The 12,949-nt window shown below is 41.2% G+C and overlaps 2 protein-coding genes across 6 annotated transcripts in view; one reads left to right on the top strand and one right to left on the bottom strand.

Moving 5' to 3' along the window:
* ttc7b (tetratricopeptide repeat domain 7B) overlaps positions 1–4,250 on the top strand; it is a 35,344-nt gene extending 31,094 nt beyond the window's left edge. For all 5 annotated transcript variants that reach the window (XM_011490640.4, XM_020713376.3, XM_004082665.5 and 2 more), the window contains 2 exons: positions 1,479–1,552; positions 3,145–4,250. In XM_011490640.4, coding sequence (XP_011488942.2) covers positions 1,479–1,552; positions 3,145–3,292 — 222 coding nt within the window. In that variant the 3' untranslated portion in view covers positions 3,293–4,250. The remainder of the gene's footprint in view (positions 1–1,478; positions 1,553–3,144) is intronic.
* Positions 4,251–5,395: 1,145 nt separating this feature from the next.
* calm1a (calmodulin 1a) lies at positions 5,396–12,866 on the bottom strand. The gene is made up of 6 exons (XM_023952043.2): positions 12,724–12,866; positions 8,712–8,742; positions 8,478–8,621; positions 8,233–8,339; positions 6,644–6,779; positions 5,396–6,525 (listed from the first exon to the last, which is right to left on the bottom strand). Exons 1-6 carry the CDS (start codon positions 12,724–12,726, stop codon positions 6,497–6,499), a joined length of 450 nt encoding a protein of 149 aa, XP_023807811.1. The 5' UTR covers positions 12,727–12,866; the 3' UTR covers positions 5,396–6,496.
* Positions 12,867–12,949: the final 83 nt, after the last annotated feature.

The following is a 12,949-nucleotide window of genomic DNA, read 5'->3' as shown; positions in this document are numbered from 1 at the left end:
ACGGTTCATGTATTTTTGTGTAGGTGATGTATGCGTGAGCAGATCTTTTATTCCCCAAAGCTTCACCAGCTGTGAGTTGTGAGGGCAAACGGTTGCCATGGGGATGGGCAAATTTGAGCTGTAAGTTCATCCAAATTCTGTTTCCAGAGAGGAGGCGCACTGAGGTTGTTTTTGCATCATGCGCCGCAAGACTCCGCTCCTTACATTAGAGTGAAGTGAACATGTCTGTCTGTGTTTTTGAAGAACAAGAAATATAAGCCATGGAATGTGAGACGAGGAAGACTTAGTCTGGTCTGGGCTGCGTTGGCCCGTCTGAACACTGGCTTTTTTCTATGAATGAACTCGTTTTAAATGCAGACGCAGGCTTAGAGAGCAGCTTGTTTCGGTTTGTAAATAATAATAATACTGGATTAGTTTTATCTACGCTTTTCCAAACGCTCAAAGTGCTTTCAGTGTGTGTCCATTATTCATTCACTCCTCATTCATACATGGTGATGGCAGAGGCGTGGCTGCCAGTTCGTGCCAACGGTCCCTCTGACCATTCAGACATTCATACTCATTCACACACCAGGCAGGGAGGGGGAAGTGTCTTCCCTAAGGACAGTGGGCTGGGGGAGCGGGGATCGAACCGCCGTCTATCATTGGACGACCTGCTCAACCGCATGTGCTTCAGTCCCTTTCAGTTCCTCCAAAAATGTGATACTGAAGTTATTCACACATGATTTGTTGTTGGTTGTATCATCTGCCATCGCAGAGAGATTTCATGGTGTAATGATTAATTTTACCTTTCATATCACAATTTGTGGTTGTTTAAACGATTCATAGTCGATTTTGGTTCCTTTGGTTCACTGACCCAAAATTGATCCATAACATCCATAACCAGTGTGACTCAGATAAATACCTGGTACTGAAGAATCCAGGGGAGGTTTTCCACATTCCTTGTACTTCTGGCAAGATAATCAAGTCTAAATATGTGAAAGATGTGGACACAAAACCAAGAATTATTGGAAAATCCATTCACATTTTCGTTTCCTAGAGTTCAGCTACTGTTTTTCCACATCAAAATAATACAAACAGAACAGTATATCACGTATGGTCACAGTATCTGTTTCCACACATTGGACTGTAGTGATGGCTTCATCACTGTCATCACAGCATGTTGTCCGCTTGTTCGTTGCTACGTTATGGTAAAATAAACCTGCCGTACCTCAATCCATGTCTTCCGAAACCAATATAACCAATTTTTTTTATTTGGAAATGATTTTATGATGGTATAGGTGGATTTTTTTAACAACTTGTCTCAGACAGATCGATCTGGTTGGATCATTGGAATAGAGACAGATTCATCGTCACAATGCTTAGAGAAGATGTTTCACACCACTCCACATTCTGCAGTAAAATGTAGATCTATTGTCATCATTCATGTTGAAATAATCTTTCTCCCATCTTTGCTGGAATTGTTTGTTTGTCTCTCTCAGGGTCTGATTCTGCACCAGCTGCAGCGCTACAGTCTGTCTGAGAAAGTCCTCAGAGATGCTGTGCAGGTCAACAGGTTGGCTTCAAATTGTTTTTGGTTTTTTTCTCTTTCTGACTTTCCATTCCTTTTGTTTTTTTGCGCTTTTTAAATATTATTACCCCTCCATTTTTACGTTTTTCTGGACCAGGGGTATGCAACCTTTATGGGTAAACGAACCATTTGGACCAAAATCCAACCTGAGCCACAAAGTCCCACTTCACCAAAATACACTTTATTTAGGTTTTGTGGCCATTAAGGCGCTTATTTTTAAAATGTAGCTTTTAAATATTAACTGTTACCCTGCGACAGACTTGCGACCTGTCTAGCGTGCCCCCTGCCTTTGCCCACAAGTGGCCAGGATAGGCTCCAGCAGCCCCGTGACCCCGAAAGGGAAAAACGGTAGAAAATGAATGAATGACAGCGTTAGAAATAAGAAAAAAAAAATGGCAAGTAATATTTGGTTGTCCTTCGATACCAATATTCAACAGCAACGAAACCTACTCAGATGTCAGCACTTACATCTTTATTTCTTCTATACATCTAATATCAACTGCCTCTTATGATGGACATTTGAAAAACCTTTTAAATATTAAAAAGAAACATTTTACTAAACATTGAAGCATCTGGTGACACAAAGTATTGCCATGTAAATCAAATACTGTTACGGTCAAATGAAAATACTTTATCTTACCCTATAATATATCAGAAAATTGATTACATTAACCAACACTGTACACTGTACTCGGTTCGTTTGGAAGTCACGAGACATTGTTCGTGTACACTCGGTTTTATCTTACAGTCGGACGTCGGTGTCCCAAAAACTTTGAAAAATAGTCGAAAAATACCAAAATGTTGAATAAAAGACCAACCAGGTTGTCACTCAGACAACCATCAGGTTCATTTTTGGTTGTCCTCCGTGAAATCTGGTTGTCTCAGACAACAGGATAACCGCGCATTTCGAACGCTGCATGAATATTTACAGTTGAATTATAAAAGTCATGCTTTTGAGATTTAACAAATGCAACTTATTGACAGCAGCACATCAAAGTTTCTTTCAAAATAAGGTTCTTCTGCTGCAGCAGATTTCCTTAGAATAAACCAATTTAAACAAGTCATCTTCTATCCATATGACTTTTGTTTTAAATCTATCCATGTAAATGCACTTATAGACTTTAAGAACTTTGCCTCTGAACAGCATCTAGACACTGTTGTGCAGCAAAAGGTAAGAATATGAAATCCCTCCAACAGCATATTGTGGTAGTTTTACCAACATTTTGCTTAGTTATCTAACATTTTAAAATTCTAAAGATAAATAATGATAAAATAAATTACCCAAAACTAAAAACCCATTATGTCTTTAGATTGTTAGCATTTTCTTCAAAGACAGCGAACCACAATGGAGGGATAAAGCATGTGACCCCCTGCTCCAGACCTATTGCTTTTCATCCTGTTCCCTTTTTCTGTCCTCACTCAATTTCTCTCCTCATCTTTGTGATGCTCCTCTGACATTGTTCCATCTTCTCACATCTTCATGATTGTTCCTTTTTTGTTGTCTTGCCTTCTCTTGTTTCTGTCCTGACTTCTTCTTCTTACCTCCTCTAAATGTAACTCTGCTCTCCTCTGGTCAGCACGGCTCATGATGTCTGGAACAGTCTGGGGGAGGTCCTACAGGCTCAGGGAAACGCCGCCGCCGCCACAGAGTGCTTCCTCACCGCCTTAGAGCTGGAGGCCAGCAGCCCCATCCTGCCCTTCACCATCATCCCTAGAGCGCTATAAGAAAGAGATGCAGAGAGATGTCGAGGACACAAAAAGTGCAACATCCTGTTACCCCGCCCACAATGTTTTGCTAAGGCTGCTACCCATTACTGTGTGAGTGACTTAGTGTCTGTGCCAGTACATCTGTGTGCACCTGTGTGTATCCGTGCATGCCCACCTCCGTGTGTGCCAAAACATGCCCTGTGCGTACATTACAAAATAATATTTGGTTGCACTTCTGCTGTTCCACTCAGAAGCCGGACGGTTTTGTTTACACGTTACTTTGGTCCAAACACAGCGAAGCAGACTTGTAGCTGAACGACAGTTATCTTCACTCTGAGCCGGATATTTTTAAACCGAACGTACAGATTCACTGCTGCTGACATGGAGGACGTTTTTGTCACTTTACTGCTGTACAGGACATCCAACAAAAAAAAACTACTGAAGTATCGACACAGATGACGAACAAAACGCTGAAACAATCAGAGGAAAAATACCAAAACCAAGAAAATCCCAAAACACAAATATCAGAAATGACATGAAAGCTAGTAAATCTCCAACTTTCAGGGTCCCCTTCTGTCTTCTATCCCTGAGTTCTGTAGATCTCTGTAAATAAAGACACTTGACAGATTATTTCCTCATAAACCCGCTGTCCCTTATTGTGTAACTTTCCAGCTGCAACAGTTAAACCACAGCAGCTGGATTTATTAAGTGCCAAAAATAGAGACAGGCTTCAAAGTTAGGATTCGAGTTTAAGAAAATGTTTGACTTCTGTCACATTTTTTGGTGATAATTCCGATTTTCTGTGTGAAAGCATCACTGTCGTTTCTGTTTCTTGTTACAGTCATTTTTTTAATTGCTTTGATTAAACACACAAAGAATTGCTGTTCTATATTGAATTGTTTCCCTCTGTATTATTTTAGAGATTAAATCTATTTTCCTGATCAAATCGTAGTAATAAACTTCTTCAGTTTGCTGATCAGTTGTTGAAGGCTTTTCTGTTTTTTGGGGCCATAAATGACTGAAGCATCTAAATCATCGGAAGAAAAAATGAAAAAGGCTTCTGGTTTGATGATGTGAAAATGGGGTCCTGTGTATGTGTGTGATATTCCACAGGCTGTGACCTGGAGGTCACAGGTGTGTGTTACCTTCTCAGGTGTGTCACTGTCAGCAGGCCGCTGCGTTCCGTTTTTTCCCCCCCAGACAATGACACTGACAGCTTTTGTCCTGGGGTGTCAGCCCCCCCCCCCTCTTCACATTGTTGTCTCTGCAGGACTCTTAGGTGTCACTAACGGTTAATCTCTCAAAAAGGTCATGGCAATTCAAAGCAACTCCAACTATGTTTTAATTCTGTGACCCTTGTTCTATCCTAGGCACTTCATCGTTGGGTCACCTAGACCCACTAGACAGTGCTCTGAACCTTTTCTCTTCAATGATTTGTGATCTTCACTGGTGTCCATGGATAACATGAAATCTTTCCACCTTTGTCATGGTAGGGAGAACACGTCAATGTAAGGGTGGGGTCATCTCAGATAGCACAAGGGTTAAAAACTATATTTGACACCCCCCCCCCCCCCCCCCCGCCACTTTATCCAGCTTAACCCTAATCATCAGTGCCACAAATCTTAATGCACACAGTTTATTAGAAGGAACCTATCACAGGTGAAATCAATTAGAGATCAAGTTCAGCAGAGATTCATGTATTCATCAATTTTTAGTTTTAGCATCTTTGTTGCCCCCCCCCCCCACATCCTCATGTTCTCAAACTCCCACAGCAAGCTTCAGCATCCTTCTCAGCAGACCATTCTGCATGTCTGTTGCCTAGCAACAACTCATCTGCAGACACTCAAGCCATTCTGGAGAAGTCCTTGTGGCACCTTGGATACCGTAGTTAAATTAGCCGTTAGAAAGATTCACGTTTATTTTACATTTCGTCATCAAAAAAAAAACTCCCACATAAGTAACATTGTAATTTTGTTCTCGTGTGGCTGAATTGCTCGTCTCCTGAAGATTTCTGCATTAAGGATATCTGATGAGTCATGTTTAGGTGGCCCTTCCCCCCCACAGAGACATTCCCCACTGAAAGAAAATCAGACAGTTTCTCTACAAACATGCAAGACAGTGTTTTTAGTTAATGATAGTTTTATTGGAAAAACAAAATGTAAAGACTAGCATGTACAACTTGGAATGCAGATCAACTGAACAGCTGGACCGGGCCAGGCCTCGCTGCACACACGCCGACTCACACAAACACAAAGAAATGCTGCAAAGCAACGACCCTGTCCCCCACTATATTGAACCACCCCCCCCCCCCCCAGAGTCATACAGGCACAGCCTTTGAGGCAACGCAGAAAGAACCCGTTCAGTAGCGGTCAGTCTTTCACAAACGTCCTAAAGAAATACTTTGAAGTGGTCAAAGAGTTGGTTTTTAGAGCCTGGCATTGCCTCACAAACTGTCCAGTATATGATCATCTTTAAAACCCCAACCATGTCCCTCCCTTCAACAGCTGGGTGACAGCAGCCCAGGAGGGGTCCCAAGTCTCCACCCTAGCCTCCCCCTCAAAAAAGGTCAACACACAAAGGATAAATTGAGTAAACTGACATGCCATAAACACAAAATCTAAAATGACTTGTTTATTCAATTTTCATATTTTTCTTAAAAATATCTGTCATCAATAACTTTATTCGGGTGAGCAACCTGCAAATGTCCTGCTGGTTCACTCACTCCCCTCTCCTCCTCACCTTTTCCCTTCTCCGTGGGTCAAAGGTCAACCTCAGGCCCAACTACAGCCTTCTGTCTCTGGGTTCACAAAGGTAACCCATGTAACGCTGCATGCATGAAGAACAGAAAAACAAAACGGGAAGTAGAACAAAAGGCAATTGGCCAGCCCAAATAATCGTCATGACATCAGGCAGATGGAACCAGGAAGCAGAGCGGCGGTGGCCGAAACCAGCCGGCTGCACAGAAGCTTCTTGTTTAACAAGTTGAGATCTGATCGGGCAACTCAGCGCTGGCGGCGGGGGGGAATACAAGCCAGAACATGCAGAATTTGATTTTTCTTTGTATCTTTTACCTTTTTTGAACTTGTTAATATGGACAGATTTTCAGTTTTCCAACATTCAGTTTAAATTGTCTATACATAACAGTATGATTAAATGTAGATTTTTGCGATAAGAGGTAAGTGAAACAATTGACTGATTCTTTGTCGTTACTGTGAGCCCAGTTCATTTGGCAGTCATCATCTGAACAAACTCTGTGGAGGAAAAACAAAACAATTAAACTCTTTTCAGGCACAAAATGTCACCATAGTCTTGTAGCATGAATTCCTTCAGAGCAGCTTTAGTAAACATTGGAACTTTAAGATCTCATACCTTCATAATTGACTTGTCCATCTCCATCTATGTCCGCTTCTCTGATCATCTCATCCACCTCCTCATCAGTCAGCTTCTCTCCTAAGTTTGTCATCACGTGACGCAGCTCTGCCGCACTGATGTACCCATTGCCATCCTGACCAACACATACAGGATTGAAAATGAACTGGAAGTTCACACCGGGCATGTGACACGCGTTCAATAAGGCACTAGAAGGAGTTCTTGAACAGGCTTTTTTAGCATATGGTGTTTCCACTAGACGAGCACAGAGGGGCTTCTTCGTGTTCTACTGCTTATTAGTGCACATCCGTCAGTCGGAAGAGGCTTGGTGCCAAATGTCAAAGCGGTGCAAATCCTGCTTCCGTTTTTTGTCTTTCACAGCCGTATTCTGATATATGAAAGATTTAGTCTCATAATTTTGCCATTACTATCTTCTCCTCTATGATCGATTTCCAAACTGTTACCATTACTGTGAATTAAAGCGGACGCCGTTCATACGTCACTGTCAAATCTAGTCCAAATTCAACTGCTTTAACTTTGAAGCCCAAATGCAAATACGTGCGTTTACATAGACTTATTTTATTGAAAATGGTCACTGGAATGTGGGCTGCAGAGGTTGATGTGAACATAGCTTAACTGTTTCAGCACACAGACATTTTTTCCCTACAGATTTCCTCATACAGGATTGTGTGTCAAATTTACCATTTATGTTTGTTAGAAAGGATGTTCCAAACAGAAACATTGGATAATTCTGATGCTTGAACAGATAAAAAGGAAACTTAAGCACAAACATAAAACTGTACATGCCTGCCTGTGTATTTTCTACGTTTTAGTGAGATCTGCACAATATTATTGTTCATTATGGATCCAAAGTAGATTTAATATAAAGTCTATGCAAATGACTTTCCTGCAAACATGTTCCGACAGCTTAAGGTGTCAAATTACATATTAAGTGTCAAGGGATCGGGTCACATGTTGCTTAATTTCAGCATTTGAATCGAGGAGACCCAAGACCTCCAAAACATATTAAGTCATGTCAAAGATGAAAAACAGAATGGTTTATTGATTTTATAGATAACTGATGAACAACTTTGCCTGATTTCAAATGTCGCTGTACCAAACAAGCAGGTAAAATCTAATTACAACCACAGCATGTTGGCACTTGCAGGTGAGATCGTCTCTTATTTTGGAGTCAGATTTGATTTGCAGATACTTTAACTCCAGCATTTTGTTTGACAAAGAAGGTTCCAAACAACAAACTTAAAGCAGAAAAGCAGTGGAGATGGAGGACATCTGCTCACAGCCATGGAGCTGCACAGATGGCGTGAACACATCAATGGAACTGCTAACAAACTAGACCTATTGGGAGATGCACTTTAATCTGGAACAATAACAACAGAAAACCCAGATTGCAGCTGCTGTAACTATTATTTGACCCAAGCAGACATTGTAAGCTTGAGTTTTGTTAGCAGAAACTCGTGAACACCAATTCTAAGGAGATTGCTTTGTTTATGGGACACATAAAGTGCAAATGCATTTACTAAACCTTTTTGTTGTACCCCAGCCCATGTACAATCCATAATACCAACCTTATCAAAAACTCTGAATGCCTCCCTGATCTCCTCCTCACTGTCAGTGTCCTTCATTTTTCTTGCCATCATGGTCAGGAACTCGGGGAAGTCAATGGTGCCGTTACCTTACAATGAATAAAAAATAGAGATACCGTTAGGGAAATCCCTGATTTTTCTTCTTTTAAAAAAAAAAAAAAAACAGTTTTAAAAGACAAAAATCTTTCATATTTAAATATCCCCAGCTCTAGGGGGTTTCACCATACCATCAGCATCCACCTCATTAATCATGTCCTGTAGCTCAGCCTCAGTGGGGTTTTGTCCCAGTGACCTCATCACTGTCCCCAGTTCCTTTGTGGTGATGGTACCATCCCCATCTTTATCAAATAGGGAGAAGGCTTCCTTGAATTCTGGGGGGGGGAAGCAGCAATGTTGTTGACAAAGAAACAACAATGCTTTGTCATCTTACAAAAGATGGTGGTGTTGCTGCATCATCTTACCAGCAATCTGTTCTTCTGTTAGTTGGTCAGCCTTAAAATGAAAAACAAAGAGGAAAATGAAGAGACAACTTAACATGACTGTAAAGTTTCCTTTTTTTCTTCAATTCATCTATTGATTCATGAACTTTATCCGTGTCATTCCAGCAGCAATAGTGTCAAAGGAAGGATTGAATCACACTGCAAACAGGCGGAGAACAGTTCAGATCACCCCAGATCCATGCAGCACAATCCCAGTAAGACACTCAAGGACACACATACACCCATTTCTAATAGAGTACTAAGCCATCTGTTGGATGGTTCAAGCACAACCTTTAACTCTCCAAAGTGGATATCTGTGAGGTCTGCCACCAGTTTCATAGCCTTTGGCTCTGGTTTCTTTGCTCCTCTGCAACCCAGTCCTACTCCATCCAATCTTAGTCCTCCACCTCCATTGCGCTGCATTAGATCTGCACCTCTGCCTCCTTCGCCAAACTCTTCCATTTTCCTTTGGAGCCCATCCAGGGTCTGGCGGACCATCATCAAGCCTTCAGCCAGACACTTGGTCTGCTCGCTGTTCTGGACGCCCTGTTTCTTAACCTCTGCTAACTCTGCTTTAGTCCTCTGTAGGCAGCTTCTGAGGTCCTGCATCTCCCTGACCAGGCTGTCCGTGCGGCTGGACGACACGTCCATCAACATCTGCAGAAATGCCCGATAGTTTCTCTCCTGCTGCTGGATGAGCTCCTTGTAGTGGTGCTGCTGTTCATCCAGGAGGTCATGAACTGTGGACAAGCTCACCAGATCATCGTCTGCTGGGTACACAGCAACCCTCTTGGGCCTCATAATGAAGGGACGATGACAGGGAGGGCTCGGATTATGGCTTGAGGTTAGAGGGATTGGTGGATAGAAAAAAGAATGGCTAGACATTTATTAATCACTATTTATTAGGAAGACAAAAGATTCTAGGAGAAATCAACAAAAACAAAACAAGCAGCTCCTCATTTCTCTCAACGGTAACATGTTTTGATTTCAGAAAAAAGAAAAAGTTTGGACTTGAGTAAATGGCAGATGCTCTCACCCTCCTGGTTATGCAGCTACTTTGACAGATCTATGAGTGGTGATGAAGCGCCTGCATAATCATTTAGCTCGTCTTTCAATCTTTCTAATGCCGACGGCTGAAAGATGGCTGTAATGTCCACAGTCCCACTGGAGCAGCAAGAGTGAGCCGATTGGACAGACCTGACAGGTTCATCAAATAATTGATCCTGGCGCCTGACGTTCTCCTTTTATGTCCCTCAGTTAATACGTCCAGCTAACCCACTGCCTGTCCAGCAGTACTGTGAGAGTAGACGACCACACACAGTCCTCCCCATCGCAGCATCTGAGCACGAGTGGGTGACACAGCAAATACAGTGAGGCGGTAACCGTGACAGCAAAGACTAAGCCCTCTTCTCACCTCTCTAACATGTGTACAATAGATATGTGTGAACTGATAGAGTATCTACCTCCTGCTGTAGTTCAGTAGACTAAATCCCCTTTATGCTTGTCGCTCTGTGTGTGTGGACACCAGGAGGCCTTGCCAAAGAAGGGCAGCCAAATGTGATGATCTTAAGTGTTAGAGTAATAAAGCCCACAACAGGGGAGGGCCCCGCCAATTTCTGCAGGTCCACATGTACGTGTTTATCTGTGACCTGTCAACTCAAGACTACAGTTGCAGCTCTGGGGGTGGAGGGATGGGATTAGTTAACCGTTTGGCCTGTGATATGGTGTCATGGGTTACACCAAATAGACCCCAAGGCAGGCCGCTTGCCCACAAAGTCTAAGGGCTTTTGAACAACTTCCCCCCCTGAAGACAGAACTCAAAGTTTAAAAAAACAACAACACACATCTAAAAAACTATTTGCTATAATCCTGTTGACTCCATAATGACTACCCCTATATTTTAAAAGGTGAAAAGGACTAGTGAGAAATTGTCGGCATGATTTCCATTCGTCCAACCATTTGTACTCATTTTTTTTTCAAAAAATAAGCCTCTACAACAAAACATTTAAATGATAAATATATAATTAGGTTAGATGCTTTAAATCCAAATGTTTAGAAGACAAAATGAGTCTGGAAAAGTTGTGAAATAAAAAAAACATTTTATGTTGGAATATTTTTTCTGACCAAACTACAACTATTAAATGACCAAATTCAGTTCTAATTTTCTATTCTACATCATGGTTATAGGAGTCTAAACCTGCTGACAGACATTAGGGAGCATTGGGCATACTTTGGTGGAAATAAAAGACACTCTGATTTGTATTGCAAGTTTAAAACAAATAAAAGAAGAATTTCTCTTTGGACTAAACATTAGCAGCCAAACCAGAAGGTTTTTAGGGCCACTTCATTTCAAATTTCTATATCACATCAAATGTTTTGTGTCTCCATTTGAGTTTTTGGTTAGATATGCTATCATAAAAGATAACAGTCTCTTCATGTAGTGACCAAGGACAACAATCTTGACAGACCTAGACTGCGTGCAGACCTCCAGATCATTCAAATCTGGATGTGGTTAGCTAGCTGACCTGTGGCTAGTTCTACATTTAAGTATTTTAGCCGCCAGCAAAGATCAGGTTTTTACAAACTACAAAACAGTAACAAAAAAAGGGCCGAACCCCTTGATATTTGACATTAAATTGTTGCAGGTACAATATACTTACATATGTACATTACAATATAGGTACAATATACTTTGGAGCCAATCAATACATGTATTGAAAGAAAATGAGACTCTTATACTATTATAAATGACTAAATGTTAGCTCCCGTGTCAACTTTAGTCAAAATGTTATGATTCAAAACATTTATATGCTATTTCTTAAACCAGAAAATTTAAACACCTAAAACTTAGGCTAACATTAGAGTTAAGAATTCGATAACTACAAGATCTAAATGGTAATATAGTAAATCCAGATATTTTTTCCAACACAAAAATGCCTAAAAATGTCGCCAGATGATGGCAAAATTTTACAATGAAATATTCTTATAGTTGAACTAAAATTCCCTAACAAATGGAAGAATTAAGCAAAAAGTAATTTATTTTGTAGATTTCTGTATGAAGCCAACCGTCCTTCCTTGGCTTAATTTGATTATTTTTTTCCTTTGATCAGAAAGCAAACTTTGAAATGCTTTTATTGAAGGGAGTGGCATCCCTTCAAGCACATGTCCAGTTTTATGGCCCTTTAGTGGAACACACAGTCCTGACCTGCAAGTCCCTGACAAACGAAATGGTTCCTTTAATACATGACAAGCAGAATTGTTGGCAATGCAGGACAATTTTCTTTAATTTTCACCCATTAGACAGCCGGATGAAACCAAATCAGAGGAATTCAATAGAATCACTGACAACTGTAAACTACCCATGAAACTTTAAAGAAGGTCCACAGGAAGGTAGTCATTTGCTTTTCAATCCGCAACCAAACCAGAAATGATAGATAGATGTTCTAGTGAACTATAATGTAAAACCCACCAACTAACTTGACTCTGAAAGATAACAATCTCTTTATTATCCTTTAGATTCAGATGTTAGCTGTTAACGTGTATGAGTATCATTCAGTACTCTGGTAAATTACTATGCTGATAACACCTTTGTCTTTTATAACAGCAAACTGCATCTCTATAGGCAGAAATATAATGTTTCTAGGAAGATCTGAAATGCCGGAGGGGGGGGGGCAGTCTGAGGGTGTAGTTTAGTAGTGGTTCTGCCAGCAGCAAGTTAAACCACCTGTACACATTAGCTTGTGGTGAGATCTAGCCTCGCTATATAATTCATCCTAAATATGTCAAGCCACGGTGATAAGCTTCTCACTTGCAACGACGGTCTACGTTTTGCCGCCACTGTTATTAATTACTGCAGCTAGCTAGCTTCAAAAACTTAACGGTTCCTAGCAACCCCCAAACGTCGTCAATGAACGACAGGGAACGCGGTGCACTAGGCGAGCAGACCGAAGCCAATGTCGAGTCGAACAAATTACAAATCATTATCAATACTCACCATGTCTGTAAGTTAGACGGTTGGTCTGCAGGCGTTACAGGGAAAGAGGAAATGGACGGTAGCCACTGAAGAGGGCTGGTTGGGGAAAAAGGACAGGCGGGACTAAGAACCGCCGAAAGGCTAACTGTATTCATCCGCACTGTTGAGAATTCAGTTGGATTTCCTGTTTCGGGATTCTCCTCCCTGTATGTCCTTGCACTTATGTGGTTATTCATACTCCCGCGTA

Source organism: Oryzias latipes, chromosome 22 (assembly GCF_053564925.1).
Source record: "Oryzias latipes strain Hd-rR chromosome 22, Olatipes_Hd-rR_3.1".
NCBI lineage: Eukaryota > Metazoa > Chordata > Actinopteri > Beloniformes > Adrianichthyidae > Oryzias > Oryzias latipes.
Note: the sequence above shows the minus strand (reverse complement) of the source record. Positions and strands in the feature narration are given on the sequence as shown.

Bases quoted from the DNA above. Each gene is read 5' to 3' on its own strand.
- calm1a (XM_023952043.2), bottom strand. The intron at 8,340-8,477 runs GTATGGTGAAAC...ATTCATTGTAAG, and splicing joins TAATGAGGTGGATGCTGATG to GTAACGGCACCATTGACTTC. The intron at 6,780-8,232 runs GTTGGTATTATG...TGTGTTGGTCAG, and splicing joins CATTCAGAGTTTTTGATAAG to GATGGCAATGGGTACATCAG.